The sequence below is a fragment of the Prosopis cineraria genome, unplaced genomic scaffold, assembly GCF_029017545.1.
Source record: "Prosopis cineraria cultivar Desert tree isolate PC_DT_omini unplaced genomic scaffold, ASM2901754v1 PC1562, whole genome shotgun sequence".
NCBI classification, from domain to species: domain Eukaryota; kingdom Viridiplantae; phylum Streptophyta; class Magnoliopsida; order Fabales; family Fabaceae; genus Prosopis; species Prosopis cineraria.
Window position 1 is genome coordinate 402 of NW_026556887.1, and position 22,800 is coordinate 23,201.

The window sequence follows — 22,800 nt, forward strand, 5'->3', positions numbered from 1 at the left end:
ATAATAAATTTAATCTGATCCCAAACAAAGGAAAGAGACAGGTGACCAACAATCTTGTGCGTCTATAAAAACAATCTTGAAGTTCTTTTTTTTTTTGTTGGAAAAAACAAAAGAATCTTGAAGGTCGTTGATCCCGAAAGTAGAAGAAAAGGATTGTTTAATTTGACTCTCTTGCTGGCCTTCTGTTTTCTATTGGAAGACTTGGTAATATAGCACCAAAGTGTACTTTGTGAAGCCTAGCTAGCTAATACAACATAACCAGCAGGCCAGCTAAATGAAGTGAATTAGTTTGCCTGCTGTATAAATAAATAATGGGTTTTAATAGTTGTTTAATCAGAATATCATATTAATATTATGAAATTTAATTAGCCCATATATAAAGACGAACCATCCCTATCTCAGCTTGAATCGAGCACAGATAAAGAAAGAAACTATATTTCTTCTTATTAATTCTATGGCTTCTATTTCTTCAAATGGCTTCCTGTTTGCTTTTATTTCTCTGGCTTGCTTCTTCTTCTTCTTAATCGAGGATAAACCCTTTGTTTCTGCAAAAATGAAGAAAGAAGTCAATGAGCTTCTGCAACAAACTCATCATCATGTTCGTCCCACCTCTTTCTTCCCTGCTTCCTCTTGCACCTCTCCTCCTCAAGGTTCTTCAATTTCTCTTGCATCTCTCACTCTGTTATAAAAATTTGATCTATAGCATTGACTAAGATAGTTAATTAATATTTAATAATCCAAATGATTAGAACAAAGTGGTAAGTCAGTACATGATTATATTAGTCTTTTCAAACCCAAATGTGATTTCCTTGTATAGAATCTCTTCTCATTTGTATTGTCTTTATTGTTTTCCTACTATTTGAACTGCACATTGAGCGGGTAGAATCCATATGACTTGCTCCTACATGAGTGCATTCAAGTGATACCTTATGCCCCATCTCATATATATATTAATGATAAATAATATTACAATTTCTTATATCATTGACACTACTATTGAATGAACCAAAATTAATAAAAACTAAATTTTGTATTAAAGAACAACTAGATCATCTCCCTAAGAATCAATGGATTAACTATTTAAATTATAATTATAAAAAGGTAAATAATGGAGGGATTTTTTAATGATGAAATTAATTTAAAAAAATAAATTAAAATTAAATAAATAAAGGAAATTCAATCGAAAAAATTATCAAAAACAAGCAGCGCAATCAATCACAATCCAATCACTTAAATTTAATCTTCCTTGTCCACAAAATAAATTAATTTTATTTAACTTTACTGTTCTTGTTTTATTATATATTTTTCCAATTATTATTCAAGAATTAAACAGAAAATTAAGTTATAGATTAATTAAAATCTTCCTTAACCCACAACCTAACAACTGTTCTAAGTTAGCTACATCAGAAACAAAGCATGAATAATTACTCAAGCTAGGCCAAATTACTCTTATGATGCTATATCAATTGATTATAGAAAGTAAAAATTTAAATAAAATTTATAACTCAAAAATCATGCAATATAGCTACTCTAATCAGCAATAGCAATCAAAGCATAAAATTCAGATGTAGAGAAAAGAATAGCAAGTTAAAATAAAGCTAGAATAAAATCTTTTCTAAATATCAAAGATTCTGATTAAAATTTAGAATCATGATTTGTAACTAATTACACCAAAAATTTAGCTCTCCATAAAATTTAAAATCAAACCGCATCTAGCAGGAGAAGCCATCGCTCACGGAGAACTATGAAGAGCTATTTGTTGTGTCGATAGTTTTGCGTCTCCTATGCGGCCGTGCGTCTCTTATTAAAGGAAAGCCTAATAATTTATTAAAATGACAAAATTATCCTAAATAATTCTAATTAAAAACTACACTAAAAGACCCAAAAACAAGTATAAAACAAAATATCTAAAATTTAATTCTTGATTTGATTTTTAAGCATGCTCAAATTCTTTTTATCCAAAGTAATCTCTATCAATATCTTCTAAATTTAATCTAAAAAATCTGAAAAAATAAAAAAAATTAAATAATAACTGTACAAAAATATTTAAGATATTATTTATATTTTAAAATCAAAGATTTAGATAGTTAAAATTTAAAAGTTGAATATTGGCTAATAAAATCAAATAATAGTCAATTAAATTCAATTAGCTTTAAATAAATATTTAAAAGTTTAAATTAAAAGGATAAAAATATATAATTGTCATTTATCAGTCATTCAATTTTTTTGTTTTATACTCATAATTTTCGTGGCCCGCATAAAAAATATCACACATTTTGCACTAGTTATTTTATTTGCGGGTATTTTATATTTTCTGATCATTAAATCTAGCGTTTTCCCTCCCTAAATAGCATCTTTAAACAATCTCCGCACATTGTATATCAATTGATGTATGTACTTTTATACTTAGTTTTGATATTACCAAAACTAATTGTTGACAGTGCTTCTGCTATAAATATCATCAAGAAAGAATCAAAAGTGAATGTGAGAGATAAATTGTTGAATGATTGTTTGGTTAATTGCATAAAGAAATAAACTTTTGATAGTATCTAAAATGGAAAAATTAGTCAACATTACCAAAATATGGAATCTCCTAGGGAAGAATATCAGGAAAAATTTGAAGGAAAAACTTATGATGTATTTTCAATTTTTTGTTGTAGTATTATATTTTTTGTATTACAAGTATAATTTTATATGTGTAAATATATGATGGCTCCATGATTCAAAATTTCTGGGTCCAGATCATCGGAAATACACAGCAGAGAAAATGGAGGTATAGTGTACGCTGACGGTCAACGGGATAGCTTATGGCTGCAACTAATTAAAGTAAAATATCTTGAATATGTTTATCAAACTCTAGTTTGGTTGTTTACAATAAATAATAGGGATTTGGATTTAGTAACTATAGACGCTCGGAGTCTTTACTACCTGAATCATTAAGTCTATATTAATGATTTAGATAAATTTATTCATTCATTAATTTCAAGTAAAGTATAATTTAAAATTATTAATCTAAATTTTAACGATTTAAATGATACAAACACTTAGTTCCTTTATTAAGTACATTCACCAATCCAAATCCAAATATAACTATTAATAGCAGTGTGCATGTTTGGATATCCGTTGATAATCAATTATGGCTCCTCACTCCATTTTTGGAACCACATTTAATAATCAATTATGACTATGAAACTATGTATCTAATAATTAATTATTTTAAAATTCTATTTGTCTGTAATAAATTTTATCAAATTGAAATCTAAACACACCCCGTGCCACATAGGTTTGCAATTGGGCATCCTTGTGTGACCATGTACGTTAAACAAATGTAAAAAACTTCAATGTTTAAGGACTTTCAGAAAAAAAGTGACACGTTTCAGGGTGCGTTAAGGACTTTATTTTTACTGTTTTCTTTGGGTAATTTTTTGTCCCATAGATAATTATTTCTTGATACGACTGCTGATTGTGTGCTTGTTTGGATCAACCTTGCCCAGACTTCAAACCATATATTGCACTTGTAGTTGGCTTCCCTCCTCCAGGGCAAGCCACCTCCTCACCTCGGTTGAGGAGGTACATCTATATTATTTAGATTAAATTTGGACAATTTAAATTTAATAATTTTTATATTTTTAAATAAAAAACTTATATTAATTGTAAAATAATTTAATAAATTTGTTTATATGTCTGGATGATCTAGATTTAATATGAATAGTTTATATTTAATATTAAAATTTTAAAATTTATAAAATTTTTAATGTTAAATATAGACCATTCATACTAAATTTGGAATGTCCAAATTGATAAACAAATTTATTAAAAAAATTACAATTTCTATAAATTTTTATTTAAAAAAATATAAAATAAAAATAAAAATATTAAGTTTGCACAGTCTAGTTGTGTGGAGGAGGGCAGTCAACTTCATAGCACTTTCAGATGCATACAGCAGAGACTTAGTTGTTTTACTGTTTCTTTGGGTAATTGCAATTGATTGGTCCTGTAACGATAATTTCTTGATACAACCATTGGTTAATTAATGTAAGTTATATATCTGATTTCTTGCAATTGACCTTACAAAAATGGAATATTAAATCCTTTCATAAGTTTAGAAAGTTTGAACGAATTTGTTGAGAGAATTCAATTTGATATATATACTTTTTCAGGCTAATGTATTTTAATTTGAAGGAGATTTTTTCAGTCTTAAATTATACATGAAAACGGTATTCTTATTACAGAATGAATTTGCAGTGTTTAATCACTAATCAGATATTAATTTTTAAAATATTAGGGATAACGTTAAAACATACAAATAATAAATTTAATTCTTTTAAAACTCTCAATATAACACACATCTTTCCAATTTTTCAAATGTTGGTCATCATCTTCCTCGGATCTTCGCAATTCTTTCCCTCTCTTGTTCTTCTTCATAGAACACAGCTCACCACGCTAAAGAGATGACAAAAACCTGCTAATGATTGAGCCAATCATTGACTGAGTCAGTTGATTTTATGTGACACTCACATCGATCATCTCATGGGCCAGTGATAATTCATTGACTGGGTCAAATGTCTAACCATTATTTTAACAATTATTGAAGTTAAATCATTGGATATTTAAAATGTTGAGTGACTAATTCGAATCACTCATAAATATTCTCGGATAAAGTGAAGCGACAACGGATGCTTTCTTCTACACTCATTTTGTATTCTGTGTGGCATCCAGAATCACAGAAAGAAGCCATCTTTTCTTCTTTATTATTTCTTTCAATGGCTTCTTCTTCTTCTGATCCCTTCCTCTTTGCTTCTCTTTCTCTGGTTTGCTTCTTCTTCATCTTCTTTACTGAGAACAAAAACTTGGTTTTTGCAAAAAGAGAAGAAGCCAGCGAGCTTCCTTATCATCGTGTTCCACTCATGTCTCTCTTTCCTTCTTCCTCATGCAGCTCTCCTCTTCAAGGTTCTTAATTCTGTCTTCCATTTCTCTCTGCGTTATCATCATATGAGTTTTAACCTTATATCTTCTATTATTTAAATGCATGTTGTTTGATTTTTATGGCAATAATACTCTGCTTTGGACTTCACTGTTCTCGAGTTAAAATGATTTCTGGTCCATGGTATTAATGGTCTCGAGTCTTCACTTCACGATTTTCCCCCATTCATTTAAAATTTTTAAAATATTCGATCCACGTTATACGTACGTACGTTGTCTATTTTTGTTACTAATTCATGAACTCCACAATAAGCGGATAGAACCACTTGCACAGTTTAAAGTGACACATACGATTAACAGGAGGAATTAGGAATGGATCCATGGAAGTGGTACACAAGCACGGGCCATGTTCAAAGCTGAAGCAACCCTCACCATCATCATCTTCATCTACTTCATTCATTATACCACACAGCGAAATCTTGGAGCAGGACGAAGCCAGAGTACGGGCGATAAACTCCATGCTTTCCAGAACACAACAAAGTCACCAAGAAGCAGAGACTTCAAAGATTCAGGTTCCGGCGAGGTCTGGCATCGCTCTTGGGAGGGCAAACTACTACGTCACGGTGGGGCTAGGAACCCCCAAGAGCGATCTGTCTCTAGAATTTGACACCGGCAGTGACCTAACTTGGACACAGTGTAAGCCCTGTATTGGTTCTTGCTACAGCCAGAAGGATTCCATCTTCGATCCCTCGCAGTCATCTTCCTACTCTAACATCCCCTGCACTTCTTCCCTCTGTTCCCTACTTTCCCCTGCATGTTATTCACCGACGAGATCTTGCTTATACCGTATTCGATACGGTGACGGATCTTTTACCACTGGCTTCTACGCGAAGGAAACACTAACCATACCTCCCAATGACGTCTTTCAAAACTTCCTATTCGGTTGTGGCCAGGACAACCAAGGTATCTTCAGGGGCACCGCCGGACTGCTGGGCCTCGGTCGGGGCGCCGTCTCCATCGTCCAACAAGCCGCCCAGAGTTACGGCAAAATCTTTTCCTACTGCCTCCCCTCCACCCCCAGCACCGTCGGCTACCTTAGCTTCGGGGGGAGTCCTCCTACAGCAACATCAAATACATTCCATACTATTCCATCTCCAGGGCCCCTCCCTCTACGGTGTCCACCTCAACGGAATCACCCTCGGTGGCGTCAATCCACCGATCTCCGCTTCCATGTTTCCCTCCGGCGCTGTCATCGACTCTGGCACAGCCATCACACGGCTCTCTCGGGCGGCGTACGGTCCCCTGAGAGGCGCATTCAGGAGATTCATGTCGGCGAGGTACCCCAAGGGGAAGACGGATGACTTACTGGACACATGCTACGATCTAGGGGGGTTCAACACTGTTTACGTTCCAAAGGTATCATTGACTTTCGGAGGTGGGGTGAACGTCGAATTGGACGTAGCAGGGATTCTGTACATAACGAGCATAAGGCAGGTGTATTTAGGGTTCGCTGCGAACGAAAATGATGACGATGTGGCCATTATCGGAAATACGCAGCAGAAAACACTGGAGGTAGTGTACGACGTTGATGGTGAAAAGATTGGGTTTAGAGCCGGTGGCTGCAACTAATAATTGGTCCACTCAAGCAAAAATATCTTCAACAAATTATTGCTCCCTCCGATCCTATTTATAAATTATTTCTACCAATTTCATCAATACCAATACAATAAAAGTACAAGGAATAAAAGTAAGTAAAATTCTAAAACATGCCCCTATATAACAAATCTAAAAAGTAATGTCCTGTTACTTTTTCTCTCTCATGAAGGTAATTTTGGAAATACCTCTCAAATATTACCTAAAAAGACGTACCGTGACTTATAAATGGGACCAAATACACCTTCTAAAATTAGACTTATAAATGGGACCGGAGGGAGTACATGTTTAGTATTCAAAAAAAAATTTCAAAAAAATTGAAATGTATCTCGGTTCATTAAAAATTTGATAGTCTAGTGCTATCCACATTCTTGCCTTCTCTGTGAGAGATTTGCAGGAGTATTGCAAGGCCTACGTTACGGATAAGCCAATCCATTATTGTTGGACCTACGCTGTCTCGAGAGCAAGATGCCACATTTCTCAAATCTTTCCGTCCAACCAGATATTTGGGATCAGGCTAAGATAATTTCCAAACTGTCATTCTATTAAAAATGCATTTATTATTTAAAATTTGTAAGTTAAAAATTTTAAAATTTAGATTGTTTGAATTTATTATTTAGATTGTTTAACAGTCCACATCTGACTATAGTGATATAATTAACTACCATGATGCAAAGCTAGATGGATATATCTCACGCTTAGCCATCCACCATGAATTGGGTTTGGGATCTCTAATGTGTCATGTTCTAATGTCTTTTGTAATTAATGCCTCAAATTCTTAATTTTATTTTTCTTTTTTTATCATTAGTTTTTATATAAAATAAGAAATATTTTTATATCTTGAAGTTCTAAAATGATAAATTTTTTGTATTTTTTATGTTTTCTAAAGAAAATATAATACATCTTTTTATTTTTGAAAAATTATAAAAAAATCAACATTTTGAAACATCAATATATAAAAATATCTTTTATTTTATACAGAAGTCAATAATTTAAAAAAATAAAATTGAGAAATTGGGCATTAGAAAAATATATACTCCCTCCGTTAAAAAATATAAAGCATTTTTAATTGAATCTTACTCTCTAATAAAGTAATTACCTACTTTCAAACTAATTATTTTTTTTATTTACTCTTATTAAATACCCTATATAAATATAAAGTTATTCATCAATAGAGGCACTTTTAAAAATAAAAAGGCAAAGATTACATTTGAAAGATTAAAAATTACCTTATATTTTTTAATATCTAACTCCTCAAATATGTCTTATATTTTTACAGAGGAAGTATTACATTAGCTGCCCCTAGCCCTAATCAAGATGACGACGACGTGGCTATCATGGGAAATACACGGCAAAAAACAATGGAGGCAGCGTACACCGTTGACGGTCAAAGGATTGGGTTTAGAGCTGGCTTCTGAAACTCTATTGTGAGAGAATCTATTTGAATTTCAAAGCTCTGTATGATAATCAATTATTTTAAAATTAATTTTACCCAACTAAAATCTAAACAAACTGGGTGTCATAGGTTGGGAAATTGGAATTGGGTATCCTTGTGTGATCATGTACGTTAAACAAATGTAAAATCCTTCGATGTTTAAGAGCTTCATAAATAAATTAAAGTGACAAGTTTCAGGTTGTGTTAAGGACTTTGTTTTTACTGTTTCTTTGGGTAGTCTTTTGTCCTATGGGTAATTATTTCTTGATACAACCATTGATTAATTAATGTAAGGTGTATGCATCTGTGTGCATATGTATATATCTGATTTCTTGTAATTGACCTTACAAAAATGGAATAATTGAATCCTTTCACAAGTTTAGAGAGCTTGAACGAATTTGAGAGAATTCAATTTGATACACCCACATTTTCAGGCTAATGTTTATTTTAATTTAAAGGATATTTTTTCCGTCTTAAATTATATATGAAAACGGTATTCATATTACAGAATGAATTTTCAGTGTTTAATACATTCTTCATATCATTTTCAATTCACCATCCTTTAATACTCTATATGACATAAGAAGTATCATCATGAGATTTTGTTAGTTGCATATATGAGCAATTTTCCGGAGAAGCAAACTCATGCGTGACTTAGAAAGCATTATATATATATATATATATATATATCATATGGATAAATGTATATTACCATATAGTCTTGTTGTATTTAAAAAATTAAGAAATATAATCTTGAAGTCATTGATCGCAATTAAGATATCAAAATTCAAAAGCCCTAGGGAGTTTGCAGACCTTAGGCTGTGACGTTTGACAAATTGCAGTTGGCCCCTCTTGTTGGCATATGTATTGTTTTCTATTGGAAGCAGACATAATAATATTTTTATACTCCCTCCATATAAGATATTTTAAAAAAAAATTAAATGTTAAAAAATATAAGATACTTTAAGTTTTTTAATATATAATCATTATTTTTTTTAAAAGTATTCTTAATAAATCACTTTATATTTATTTTAGGGTGAAATACCATATTAAATAAGATAAATATGAAAAGATAGGATTAACTTAAAAATAAGTAATTATTTTATTACAGGTAAGATTTATTTAAAAATACCTTATATTTTAAAAAAAAAATATGTACATACGTGCATACATATGAACAGAAAATTGTATACAGAGAGAAGCCTGGCTAGTACAATTGTACCTAGGCCAGCCAACTAAGTGAAATGAATAAGTTTATCTCACTTATAGGGATAAATATAATGGGTTTTTAATAATTTTATAATCAGAAGATAATTTATATCTTACATGCTAATTCATCAATATATTTTATACATTAGATTAATTTAAGAGTTAATTTGTGTTTTAAAACTCAAAAGACTAACATGATAATTTAATAAAAATGTAAGGAATCAAATAGAAAACACAAATGAAATTGAGGGACTGTAGGTTTTATCATCTCATGACACTATTGCTATTATATAAATTATATTCAGCCTATAAAGGTCAGCCATCCGGATTGAGTTTATGCTATGTGGCCTCTTGAAGCACAGAAAGGAACAATCTTTTCTTCTTTCAATGGCTTCTCCTTCTTCCAATCCCTTCCTCCTTGCTTTTATTTGTCTGGCTTGCTTCTTATTATTCTTCATTGAGAGCAAACCCTTTGTTTCTGCTATAAGGAAAGAAGCCAATGAGCTTCAACATGCTCATCATCATCGTGTTCTTCTCACCTCTTTCTTCCCTTCTTCCTCTTGCAGCTCTCAAGGTTCTTTAATTCTCTTCCATGTGCATCTCTCTGTCTCTCTCTTTCTATAATAAATATAAATCAATTGATAAAATTCTGGTCTCATCTATCTATGTACATACAATGACTGGATCGAAGAATCATTGCTCATATTGAATTTATTTGATGCAATGAATAGGTGCATGCAGCAAGGGATCGTTACAAGTGGTGCACAAGCACGGGCCATGTTCAAAACCGAAGCAACACCCATCGTCGTCGTCGTCATCTTCGTTCACTATGCCGCACTGTGAAATCCTTAAGCAAGACGTAGAGAGGGAACTACTTCGTCACAGTGGCGCTGGGAATCCCCAAGAGAGATCTGTCCCTCCAATTTGACATAGGCGGTTAACTCACTTGGACTCAATGTGAGCCCTGTGCTGGTTCTTGCTATCAACTGGACCAACCCATCTTCGACCCTTCTCGCTCTTCTTCTTACTCCAACATCTCTTGCTCTTCTTCACAGTGTTCCCAGCTTTCCTCTTCTACAGGTATATACTTATATGTATACTAGCTTTCAAGCTCATGATTCATTTAGTACGTTCTCTTATACATATCTGCGCATCTTTCTCCATGTAATAATGCATCAACGAGAGCTTGCATATACACTCTGATATATGGCAGCGAATCTTTCCCTACGGGCTTCTTAGCAAGGAAAAGACTGACCATATCTCCCGACGACATCATCGACGACTTCCTCTTGGGCTGCTGCCAGAACAACCAAGGTCACTTCAGAGGCACCGCCGGCAACAAACCTCCCAAAAATACCGGAGAATCTTTTCATACTGGCTCCCCTCCATCGCCATTTACGCCTGCTACCTTGAGTTCGGCCCCGGATACTCCCACCCCGACGTCAAATACACTCTATTCTCGTCCATCTTCAAGAACTCCACTTAGCTCTCTCTTTCCTTCTTCCGCATGCAGCTCTCCTCCGCAAGGTTATTTCTGTCTTCCATTTCTCTCTGTGATATATCTTTTTCATTTAAATGCATGGTGTTTGATTTTAATAACAGTAATACTCAGCACGTGCCTTCACTGCTTGTCTGCGTCTCAAGTTAAAATGATGCTACTTCAGTTCCAATTTATAAAAAAACTTTTAGATAAAATCACATGTATCAATGCAAGTTAGTAAATACAATTTATAACATTATTTTTTTAAAATAAAAATATAAACTTTCAAAAAAGTTCTTCAATTAATTATTTATTTGTAAAAGAATATAAAAGAAAGAGAATATATGCAAATGTTTATGTTGCAAAAGTATATATTTTTGGGTCTAAAGTTAAAATGACAAGCCAATGAGGAGAATTGAGGTTAAAAACATGACTAGTCCAAGAAGCATAACTTGATCCATTGCCAAAAAAGAAGAGTACACAGCGCAAGCCTAACGTAGTCTTTAAGACTCGAGACGATTAAATGTATGAGATCATTGAAAGGATATAGTGTATCATGCCATGAATCTCGCGGGCCATGCTAGTGATATTTCATGAATGGGCTCTAGATTCTGTAGGTGTACGATCTCAACTAAATAATTATAAAAGCAGCAGAAGTTTGCAGAAAATAGGACATAAACAATCAATCATCAACATCCATTAATACTTGCATTTGTATTCTATATTTTCAAATAGTTTCTAAAATCATTTTTAGTTTTGCAATCTTTACAATTCTATACTTTGAACATTTATCAATCAAATACTCATTTATTTAAGTCTCTTTGCATCTTCACATCTAAGTAAAGTATGGTAAGAGAACTCAAAAATCCTTATTATCTTTTGAAACTCAGCATCTCTGACATTCTTGGTATTTTTTGTTGTTTGTAGAGAACAATATCATTAATAAAAGTTGATTTTTATCAAAATATCCTATATTTTATGACGTTGAATTTTTTAAAAAATATTTCATATGGGACGGAACGGGAGTATATGGTAGTATGTAGTATTTTTTGTCTCAACTCTCAATGTAACATCCTAATATAAATTTTAATAGTTAATTTGGGTTAATAGAAAATTTTAAAAAAATAATTTTAAAAAAATAAAAAAAATAATAATAAAATAATATTATTAAATTATTATTATAATAATAAAAAAAGGTGTAAAAACAAGAAAGGAAGGAAGAAGAAGAAGAAAACGAATTTGCTTCGTCCGCCGCCTCAACAGTAACAATAATAAAATAATAATAAAAAAAAGAAGAAGAAGAAGAGAGAGAAAATAATTAAAAAAATGTGGGACCCACTGAATTTTTATAAAAACTCACCTTCCTTCATTTCCTCATTCATTCCTGCACGCGAGCTGAGGCGGAGAGAACGCGAGTCACCGGTGCGAAATATCTAAATTTTTAAGGTAAGAGTTTTTAATAGGATATTTAGGGTGTGATTTTAAGCTTTTTAAGACTAAGTAAGTGTTCTAAAAATTTTTCTTAGTCATCCTTCTTCTTTAGTTTCTGAGTTTGTAGTGGTAGAAAATTTAAGATCTGGAAGAGGGATGAATTTATGTTGAATAAATATGATTTTTGAGGTTGTCAGTAGTATAATAAATGTTATAGAGTATAAATTTGTTAATGATCTTTGAATTTATGGCTTATGGATTAAATTCTAGACTAGATCTGAAAATATATGTTGATTTATTGAGGTTTAGATGATTATTTAGGATGAGAAATGAATTATTATGGCTATAGGATTATGATTCTAAGCTAGAGATTTAATTTTTAATTTTTTAGGTATTTTAGGTACGAATTTATGAAATAAAAAGAAAAATTTTGATAATAAAAATTAGTTTAGAAGTTGATTTTTAGATTATTAATGTTTATTGATAATTAAAAGAGGAGTTAAAAATTATACTTAATAGTATTAACTATAGATTTGTATTAAGATTGAGATTAGGAATTATGTTATATTTTTAATTCTATTATTAGAATTATTTTATTAGTTTCAAAAATTGAAACTAATATTTATAAATAATATGTTATTTGTAGATTGTATTACTGGTGAAGATTGTGGTGAGAGAGAAATTTTAAGGAATAATTTATTGAAAAAGCCACAAGGTAACCATGCTTTTAATTTGTGATTAGTGTTACTTCATGTTAATTGGGTGATTATTGAGAAAATTATGAATTTTGTAATATTGTATAATTGTGCAATATTATTATGAATTTGTTTATTTATTGTGGGAGGTGTTGGGAGACTTGCTATTATTGTTGTATTTATGTGCCACGTGGTACGCCCCTATTGGAGCTCAATAAGTGGTTTGTAAGGGCTCGGGCTAATCTACCTTTGGCCGGGTAATTTAGCACCGAGTGAGGGCTACGGCTCGAGGTTAATGGAGGGATATAAGGATGGTTGTTTGTGTTTATTGTAATATTTCTTATATTTGTTGGAATTATATTATTTTTAATTCTCACTTAGTAAGTACACACTTAACTGTTTGTATACACTATCATAAATTGGCTTTGGTTACTGGGACTTTTGAGTCTCATTATGTGGTTAACAATTTTCAGGAGAAGAGCCACGAGTGACACGTGGAGGAGTCCCAGAGGCTTAGTGGTATAGATCCACTGTCTCTTTTGGGTATTTAATTTATGATTTATAATGTATTATATTGCCAATATTAGGGCTTTTTGTTTATTGTCAATTATATGAATATATAAATGTAATCATGCCTTTCAAACTATTTCTATTTTTAGTACAATTTGGATGACTGTAATTTTAATATTTGGTTTACTTTGGATTGGTTAAAATGGCATGATTATAAGGCCAAATAACTGGCTTGTGTTGAAAATTTATTAAATTGCTTATTTTACTTGTTGGGAGTATAAGGATGGACAAATGTGATTTAGTTTACTTGTTGGGAGTATAAGGATGAACAAATGTGATTTAGCCTAATGGCATGTGGGAGGTAAAAATTTATCTGAAATGTTAATTATAAAATATTTTATATTGAAATTATTGATATAAAAATGAGTTGGGTGGCTATAACCCAACTATGATTGAGTTAAATTATTTAAAAAAAAATTTTGGTGTGTTACACTCAAGTCTTGATTAGCCAAAGGTTAAGTTAAAATATCGATATATAATAATAATAAAGTCCGTTCAACCAGATATTTGGGATCAAGCTAAGATAATTTCTTAACTGTCATTTTATTAAAGATGAATTTATTATTTAAAATTTGTAAGTTAAAAATTTTATATTTAGATTGTCCAAATTGAATTTAAACAGTCCAGATTTCATCACAGTGATAGGTATCATGGTCCAAAGCTGGACTGATGTCTCACTGTTAGTCACCCACCAAGGATTTCTAATAACGTCTGTTACAACGTTTGGTGTATTTTTTTTCCCCAACATCCTCTCATAATTAAGTCAAAATCACTGGATCGCTCATTATTTTTTTTTTAACTATTCTAAATCCATCCATCAAAGTTTTACAGCAAGTTTTTTGTCTTTTTCCATTTTTTAGATGCATACACCAGATTTACATCGATTAATTACACACACACACTCTTCTTGAGAAAAACCGAAAAGTCCATAGCTTTCCAAGCCTTTTAAATTTTTTAAACTGCAATTAAGTTGAGTTGCGTTTTAATGTCAAAATTCTGGAGGTTCTTCAGGGTGATGCAGGAGGTGATGAATTTTTCATCCATTTGAATATTCCATATACGTTCAAGACTGAAATCGAACGAACGATTTCATATCTAACTCTAAAATTACAAATAACTTTAACGCTAAATTGATTTTTACATTTTTATTTCTAATTCTAATAATTGCAAAAATATAATCAATATCGAAACATATATTTCTTTCATTATACTTGACTCTTCTCATCCTTATCAAGTTATATATTTTCTAAATTTTTCATGGCTTCGTCATTAGATTTAACATGTTCACACATGTACTTCAATGTTTTTGGGTAAAATGAAGTGACAAATAAATTTAATCTAATCCCAAACCAAGGAAAGACCTGCAGGCGATCAACAATAATCTTGAAGTTCTTTTTTTTTCCACAAAAAAAAAAAAAAAGAAAAAGAAACTTGAAGGCCGTTGATCGCAAATAAGACATATATATCAAATGCATCAGATAGAAGAAATCATAGGGGAGTTCGCAGATCTTAGATTGTAACGTTTCAGAAAAGGATTGTTTCATTTGACCTTTTGCTGGCCTGTTTGGCTGTTTTCTATTGGAAGACTTGGTAATATAGCACCAAAACTGTGTAATTAGTGAAGCCAAGTACAACGTAACCAACAGGCCAGCTAAATGGAGTGAATTAGTTTGTCTGTTATATATAAATAATGGGTGTTAATAGTTGTTTTAATTAGAATATCCTGTTAATATCATGACCAGTCATGAAATTTAGCCTATAAAGGCCAACGATATCCCTTTCTCAGCTTGAAGCATACAGAAAGAGAAACTATCCTTCTTGTTTCTATGGCTTCTTCTTCTTCTAATCCCTTCCTGTTTGCTTTTGTTTCTGTTGTTTGCTTCTTCTTCTTCTTGATAGAGAACAAACCCTTTGTTTCTGCAATAACGAGGAAAGAAGCCAGTGAGCTTCTTCAACAAACTCAACATCATGTTCATCTCACCTCTTTCTTCCCTTCTTCATCTTGCACCTCTCCTCCTAAAGGTTCTTTCTCTTTCATCTCTCACTCTCTGTTATTAAAAAAATTGTTCTACAGCATTGTGACGCTCAGCACCAACTCTCTTTGAACCATAAATAACATTACTTTTTGTTCAATTAAGATAGTTAATATTTAATCAAATGATTATAACAAAGTAGAATGACAATGCATGGTTAGAGTTCTAATTAACTAGATTTACAGTTAGATTCCAAAAACTAATTAGATCGATCCAAATACAACTTCTATATATGCTAGCACAGAAAATGTCATTTACATATCGTAACTCTCACGTCGGTGCTGTCCAAAGCCAACTAATGAAGGAGTAGTCTCAAATTTGTTTTCCTTGTATAGAATCTCTTCTTTGTAGCGTATTTTTTTCCTACTATTTGAACTGGACTGACATTGAGCTGATAGAATAATCCACGTGACTACTACATGAGTACATTCAAGTGATATATGTATGTGTATAACACGATGAACAGGTGCAAGCAGGAAGGGATATTTGGAAGTAGTACACAAGCACGGCCCATGTTCAGAACCGAAGCAACAAACATCATCATCTTCATTTATTATACCGCACAGAGAAATCCTGATGCGAGACCAAGCGAGGGCTAGGTCAATCCACTCTAAGCTTTACAAGAGACACAACTATAATGAAGTAGCAAAAGTAGATATTAGTTCAAATCGCAGGTTGGACCGGGTTCAGCTTCCGGCCAGTCCGGCGTCCTTCTCGGGACCGGGAACTACTTTGTCACGGTGGGGCTGGGAAGCCCCAAGAGAGATCTGTCTCTGGACTTCGACACAGGCAGTGACCTAACTTGGACTCAGTGTGAGCCCTGTCTTGGTTCTTGCTATTCCCAGAAACAACCAGTCTTTGACCCTTCTCACTCTTCTTCTTACTCCGATGTCTCTTGCTCATCTTCTCAGTGCTCCCACCTTCTCTCTGCCACAGGTACACACACACACTCTCACATTATCTTTCAAGCTAAGTTTATGAACATAGCTTCCTTCTCTTTTATTCATTGAATACATTCTCTTATATATGCATATGATCTCCAGGATTTTTTCCATTATGCAATACAACAACAAGGGCTTGCATGTACGGTCTTATCTATGCTGACGAATCCACCTCCATTGGCTTCTTCGCTAAGGAAAAACTAACCATATCTCCGACCGATGTCTTCGACGACTTCCTTTTTGGCTGCGGCCAGAACAACACAGGTCTCTTCGGCGGCACCGCTGGGTTGCTCGGTCTCGGTCGCGATCCGCTCTCCTTCGTCCAACAAACCGCGCATAAGTACCACAGAATCTTTTCCTATTGTCTTCCGTCGACTCCAAGTGCCATCGGCTACCTCAACTTTGGCCCCAGTCATAGGTACTCCTACGGCGACGTCAAATACACTCCGTTCTCCTCCATCTTCAAGAACTCCTCCTTCTACGGCCTTGACTTCGTCGGAATATCTCTCGGTGGCGTCAATATCCCGATCTCTGCCTCCTCCGGCACGGTTATTGACTCTGGTAGTGAAGTCACCTGGCTCCCTCCGGCGGCGTACAGTTCCCTGAGAGACGAGTTTCAGAGACAGATGTGGAGGTACCCGAAGGCGGATCCGGTTGAAGTACTGGACACGTGCTACAATCTGCGTGGGTACGAAGTTGTTCACTTGCCGAAGGTTTCATTGACGTTTGGAGGTGGGGTGAACGTGACGTTGGACGCATCGGGGATTCTGTATGTTGTGAGCAAAGAACAGGCGTGTTTAGGGTTTGCTGCGAATAAAGTTGATGGCGATGAAGGTGATGATGTGGTTATTATTGGCAATACACAGCAGAAAACACTGGAGGTAGTGTACGATGTTGATGGTGAAAGGATTGGGTTTAGATCTCACGGCTGCAAATGATAGATTCTTAAATTTATTAGTGTTATTAGGATGTCAACAAAAATCAATAAATCCAAGTAGCTTATAAGTTGATATATTATAAGCATGAGTAAGGTAAGGATATGCTTATATCTGTCTACTTATATATTTAAAGTGATCTAATTCATGAGTTTGCCAGGTAAAGCAAGAGACTTTTAGACGTTGGTTGTTAGGGCTTATATTGTCTTCCCCAGTTACAAGGCTATGGACTCTGTTGTTTTTACTATTGCTATACATTTGTTCGTCATGTTTCGCTATTTGGTATTACCATTTCCTCGTCATTCAGGGGGAGAAAGTTTTATTATAGTCACTTTTCTCATATTTAAGGCGTATTAAAATATTGTAAATAATTTTCAAAGAAATAAAAATAATTGCAATAGCCTAATAATGCATTTGGAGAAAGATTTTCTTTTTTCTTTTTTTTCTTTTTGGGGGGCGGGGGGGGGAATGAGAGCCAGCGGCCCCTGTGCCGCAATGGGATGTATGTTCGAACCCAGAATGGGCTTTCAAGTTTGGACCTTCATTTATATTCTCCTCAGTAAAATTTCGACAGCCAATCGGGAATCAGGAGTTATTTACATCAACTGATAAGAGTACAGCAAAGGACAAATAAAAAAAAAAAAAAAACCTATATCATTCATGAATTCTCTCTCATATTACATCACCTTCAACAGGCTTCAAATGATGGCGAAACTACCCCATCAGAAAAATCAAAAGCTTAAAGAGAAACTTCAATTTGATGTTTTATTAATTGTAATTGTTTCTTTCACGGAGGTCATTCTCTGTCCCAGGAAAGTGTCCAGTCCAACACAGACTTTTTCCCTGTATTTATCAATATGCTTGTGAGAAATCTACCTGTTTCTCCGATAAAAATGAGAGTCAAACATGCTTCTCTTGTGATTTGAATCATAGATGTTCTGAGGTTCAAATTAATTTCAGATCAGCCACCAAGCAAGAGAACCGAAGACAAAATTCACCTATGTGCGCTCTTGCTGGAGCTTACCAACAAGACAGTTTTCCATTGCTTCATCACAAAGCTCAAGGGTAATTTCTAAATTCCCTTCTTCATAATTTACATCAACAAATATATCATATATCTCTTTCTCTGCTACCAATCCTTTTGCTCTCATCTCATCAAAAAATTGCCTCGCCTCCACAAATTTCTTCCTCTTGAAGAACCCTTTTATAATGGCATTATAGGAAGAGGCTGTGAGATCAAATCCCTTTTCAATCATTCCTCTATGCAAAAACCATGCCTCTTTCATATTCCTAGCTTTACAATGCCCTCTTACCAAGATATTATATGTGTTACCATCGGCTGCCACTCCCTCGGCATGCATACTCCTGAAAACATTCGTGGCAGCGCGCATGTCATTTCTAATGCAGTACTGCTTCATAAGAGAATTGAATGTGGTAGCATTTGGTGTTATACCCTTATCTAACATCCATTGAATTAGTCTTTCACCATCTTCCAGCATTCCTGACAGGCAAAACCCATTCATTAGCACATTGAATGTAACAACTGTAGGCTGAAGTCCTTTATCGAGCATCTTGCGAAGCAGCTTGTGAGCCTTGGCCATTTCCCCAATCTTACAGTAAGCATCCATAAGAGTCGTGTATGTAACAGTATCGGGATAAATTTCAGCAAGTTCCATTTCTTCCATCAATTTTAACGCTTGTTCTATATTTCCTATCTTACAAAGGCCATTGATGAAAGCATTGTAAGTGCAAACATTTGGTTGTAGGCCCTTTGCAGATATCTCATGAAGAAGTTCATTTGCTACATCTACCTCTCCACGTTTACAAAGTCCATCAACCAGTGCAGTATAAGTGAAAATATTTGGAGTCAACCCTTTCTGAACCATCTGGTTGTGTAAAGAAAAGGCTTCTTTTATTTCCCCTGCCTTGCAATATCCATCAATGAGTTCTGTATAAGTAACCTCATCTACTTCCAACCCTTTACTAAGCATTTGACTGAAAAAATCTTGAGCTTCCGCCATTTTCCCATTTTGACAAAATCCATGAATCATAGCAGTATATGTCACAAAATCAGGTATTATTTTCTTACCTTGCATTTCATTAAAGAACTTGTATGCAGCTGAAATATTCCCAGACTTGCAGAAACCACTTATGATGGTTGTGTAGATCACATGATCAGGATATATCCCCTGGTTTCTCATTTCCCACAAGATTTTATCAGGTTCAACTACTTTACCAGTCTTACGAAGAAGAAGAATTACATCATTGTAAGTGTATTCATTTGGTTTGATTCCCTTTCTCTGCAACTCTTCTACAAGCTTTACAACCTTCTCTAGCTGTCCAATTTGACAATATCCACTAATTATAGTGCTATAACTTACAATATCAGGCATATGGCCCTTAAATTCCATTTGTATGAGTAAAAGGTGCGCTTCTTTGATCATACCCAACTGACACAGACAATGAAGAATGACATTATATGATGTGGTGTTCCAAGGAACACCTACTCCTGGATAGTCGTTAAATACCTTTAATGCCATCCTTATTCCATCAAAATTGTTTGACAGCCTAGCTAGAAACAAATTACAAGAATCTACAGAGACCAGAAGACCATAATTTAACAATTTATCAAAAAGTTGTCTGGCTTCTAAAAGCATCCCACCTTCAACTAAGACTTGGAAAAATATATCAAATACATGAGGGTCAGAACCCCAGTCCTTGTATGTATATATTAACCGCTCAGTAAAATTTGCAAAAGAATGGTCAACATCCAGATTGGGCTTTGCCCAGAAATCATGAACCAGGCTGTGTGCCATTTTTAAGTCCTTTGATGCCACAGCAATATGAACTACTATACAAAGGGCCTCCAGTGTTGGGTCTCTGCGCAGACGTGCCCAGTTAAAGAAATCTAAAACCAGTTCATAGTCATTCTTTATGTCCATAAGAACCCAAATTAGATGATCAGGCCTGAATTTGGATTCATAAGGTTTCAGAATGTGGCGAAGAGGCTCAGAACGGCGAAGCTTTATCGTTTTGGAGATTTGACGCACAAATTCAGAATCTTTAATAGCAGACTTCTTTGGGGAATAATCAGGAAAAGGTCTGGTATTGGTTGAACCTACAAGAGAGGCTCTCCCACTCAGATATCTTCGACATCCAGAATATGTTGGATCAAAACCCAAAAGCAGACGACAGTCACTAATTTTTAGATAATGGAGTGAAGAGGAGATTGTTGGTCTCTTCATGTGCAAGAGGAGCACCCATTTGAAAAATTGAGACTTTCTATACAACAGTTTGGCACCTCTCTCCCATGTACACAAGAATCACAACAAAGAGGCTCTTTCATGACAAATCACCTACAAGTAACAACTTTTCTTAGGCGGGTGGGAAGAGGTAGTATGGCCGTGTGGCACATATGTACAATCAGAAAGGCTTATTTCAGCTCCAAGGCATAGACATCACACGCAACCCAGCTATAATTAGATTGCAAAATGTTTTTAATTCTTGACAGTTGTATCGGGTAATGTCAAAACACTTGCCTATTGAGCATCTTACCATATCAAAATGACAAATACTTGCTTCATTTTAACCTAGAAGGAAAGAAGAGGAAAAGAAAATGTATCAGGCATTCTATCAAACACCTTCTAAACATTCCCAAATAACCAGTTAAACCTCCAAAAGATATTCCAGGAGAGAAAGAATTTACGCTCAAATCAAACTCAAACTGGCCCAGATGTTTACATTCACGAACAGTTCTAACACTCGGGTATTCCAAGAAAATAAAGCCATATATTGCAGCAAGCAATGACTATGTCTAAAGCAGAAAAATAAGGTTCCTTATTCCCAACGAACAACAATCAAACGAATATCAAAGAATGAAGGCAATGAGATATTCATGAAGAGAAAGAAGACAATTACGTTTCCTAGAATTGCCAAGCGAAAAGGAGATGAAATATCCAGCACTAACAAGCAATAATAGAAAGTCAAAGTGCAGATTTTCCGTCAGATAAGGGAGACGCTACGTTAATGGAGATATTTCCTTTCTAATCAATATCTTACATTTTTCTACATGGTTTGAGAAAGAGATGTGGGTGGGTGGGTGGGTGTGGGTAAGCGCTAAAGCAAAGAACTTGTTGCAGATGCTCCTCTGTTTTTATATCCCCGAACCAAAAATTAGAAGAAAATCAGAGACTTTGCAAAGATGGAGAAAGATGAGAAATAGGAAGAAAACGGAGAAACTTGACTATTTTGAACAGGGAAAAATCAGAGATCAACGGAAAGATAGGGAACAGAGAAACTTGAAGGACCAACCTATAAGATTGAGAAACCAACCCAGTATAACTTTGTCTTCAAGCCCCAGAATCTGTGACTCACAAATTGAAGGAAGACAGAACTGGTGAAGCTTTGAACAAGTGCCGGCGAGGTAGAGGTCGGTATAATCGACTTCGACTTCGAGTTCAGGCCACCTGAAATTGGGATTTTGGAGTGCGGAAGTCTGTGGGTAGATGGCTGGACGGGCATGGACGTCGGAGGCCGACGGTTAGGCGAGCGGCGGGCGAACTCGTGTCGTGAGGGGTGAAGCGCTGTGACGTTTAGGGATTGCGAGTGCGAGGTAGTCGCCATCCTAATTATCAAACACATTTTGTAACACTCTAATCTAATCTAATCTAATCTAATCGGAGGAGCTCTCGAAAAGTTTAAATTTTTTTTGGATTAACGAGCATTTTACACCTTTCAATGCTACACGAAAAGTATCATAAATCTTAAAATTTTAGAATATATAAAGCAAATTTTAATTTTTTAAATTCACTGTAAATTACTCTCCATTATTATCTTTTTATTAATAATATTACTGTTCACCATACTATTCATCATGAGGTCAAGTGTTGACATGACAATCTTCTATTGATATATCATTTATTAATTAATATCACTGTAAATTATTAAGTGAGTAGCGTCTTAAATCTTAAACTTAAAAATTTTAAACAAATTATTCTCACTGTTTATGTATAAAAAATTAATTATTATACAATTAAATTAATCTCATCGTAATCTGCTATGGTGAACACATCGTTGGCTACAGTAGACTACCCATAATTTTGTTAAGTGACTTTTTTGCCCTTTTTTTGCAATATTTTTTAAATGATTGGTATCTTATGCTTTCATATGCTATGTAATTCTAATTTAATTTTATTTTAAATAATATTTATTTATTTAATAGTGAAAACTTGGGATCTCATTTAAAAAAAATTTAAGTATCAAAGAATTTTAATTAATAGGCTAATTTAGGTTTCAAATTCGTTGATGAAATTGTCGGTTTTTATATTCATTGTTACGTATTAGATGATTTTACAAATAAAATAAATGCAAAGTCGATAATTTCATCAATTAATTTGAAACCTTAATTAGCCTGTTAATTAAAATCCTTTCATACTTAAACTTCTTTTCAGATAGAATCTCAAGTTTTCACCATTAAATAAATAAATATTATTTAA

The 22,800-nt window shown here is 33.9% G+C and overlaps 4 protein-coding genes across 8 annotated transcripts; 3 read left to right on the forward strand and 1 right to left on the reverse strand.

Annotated features, from left to right (window-relative positions):
• Positions 1–4,651: 4,651 nt before the first annotated feature.
• LOC129300381 (aspartyl protease family protein At5g10770-like) lies at positions 4,652–6,704 on the forward strand. Its single transcript, XM_054938942.1, has 2 exons — positions 4,652–4,950; positions 5,284–6,704. Exons 1-2 carry the CDS (start codon positions 4,677–4,679, stop codon positions 6,282–6,284), a joined length of 1,275 nt encoding a protein of 424 aa, XP_054794917.1. The 5' UTR covers positions 4,652–4,676; the 3' UTR covers positions 6,285–6,704.
• Positions 6,705–9,607: 2,903 nt separating this feature from the next.
• On the forward strand, positions 9,608–10,706 carry LOC129300382 (uncharacterized). Its single transcript, XM_054938943.1, has 4 exons — positions 9,608–9,794; positions 9,952–10,079; positions 10,154–10,300; positions 10,434–10,706. The coding sequence occupies exons 1-4, from the start codon at positions 9,608–9,610 to the stop codon at positions 10,704–10,706; spliced, it is 735 nt and encodes a 244-aa protein (XP_054794918.1).
• Positions 10,707–15,222: 4,516 nt separating this feature from the next.
• Positions 15,223–17,308, forward strand: LOC129300380 (aspartyl protease family protein At5g10770-like). Its single transcript, XM_054938941.1, has 5 exons — positions 15,223–15,418; positions 15,896–16,080; positions 16,131–16,365; positions 16,399–16,402; positions 16,504–17,308. The coding sequence occupies exons 1-5, from the start codon at positions 15,223–15,225 to the stop codon at positions 17,306–17,308; spliced, it is 1,425 nt and encodes a 474-aa protein (XP_054794916.1).
• A 574-nt stretch (positions 17,309–17,882) lies between these two features.
• On the reverse strand, positions 17,883–21,918 carry LOC129300383 (pentatricopeptide repeat-containing protein At1g05670, mitochondrial-like). 5 transcript variants are annotated; one of them, XM_054938947.1, is made up of 3 exons: positions 21,617–21,918; positions 20,861–20,895; positions 17,883–20,661 (listed from the first exon to the last, which is right to left on the reverse strand). In XM_054938947.1, exon 3 carries the CDS (start codon positions 20,548–20,550, stop codon positions 18,304–18,306), a length of 2,247 nt encoding a protein of 748 aa, XP_054794922.1. In that variant the 5' UTR covers positions 20,551–20,661; positions 20,861–20,895; positions 21,617–21,918; the 3' UTR covers positions 17,883–18,303. The 5 variants fall into 5 exon arrangements, with proteins under 5 accessions (XP_054794922.1, XP_054794923.1, XP_054794920.1 ...); XM_054938948.1 differs by lacking the exon at positions 20,861–20,895 and having other exon boundaries at positions 21,638–21,918; XM_054938945.1 differs by having other exon boundaries at positions 17,883–20,895; positions 21,638–21,918.
• Positions 21,919–22,800: the final 882 nt, after the last annotated feature.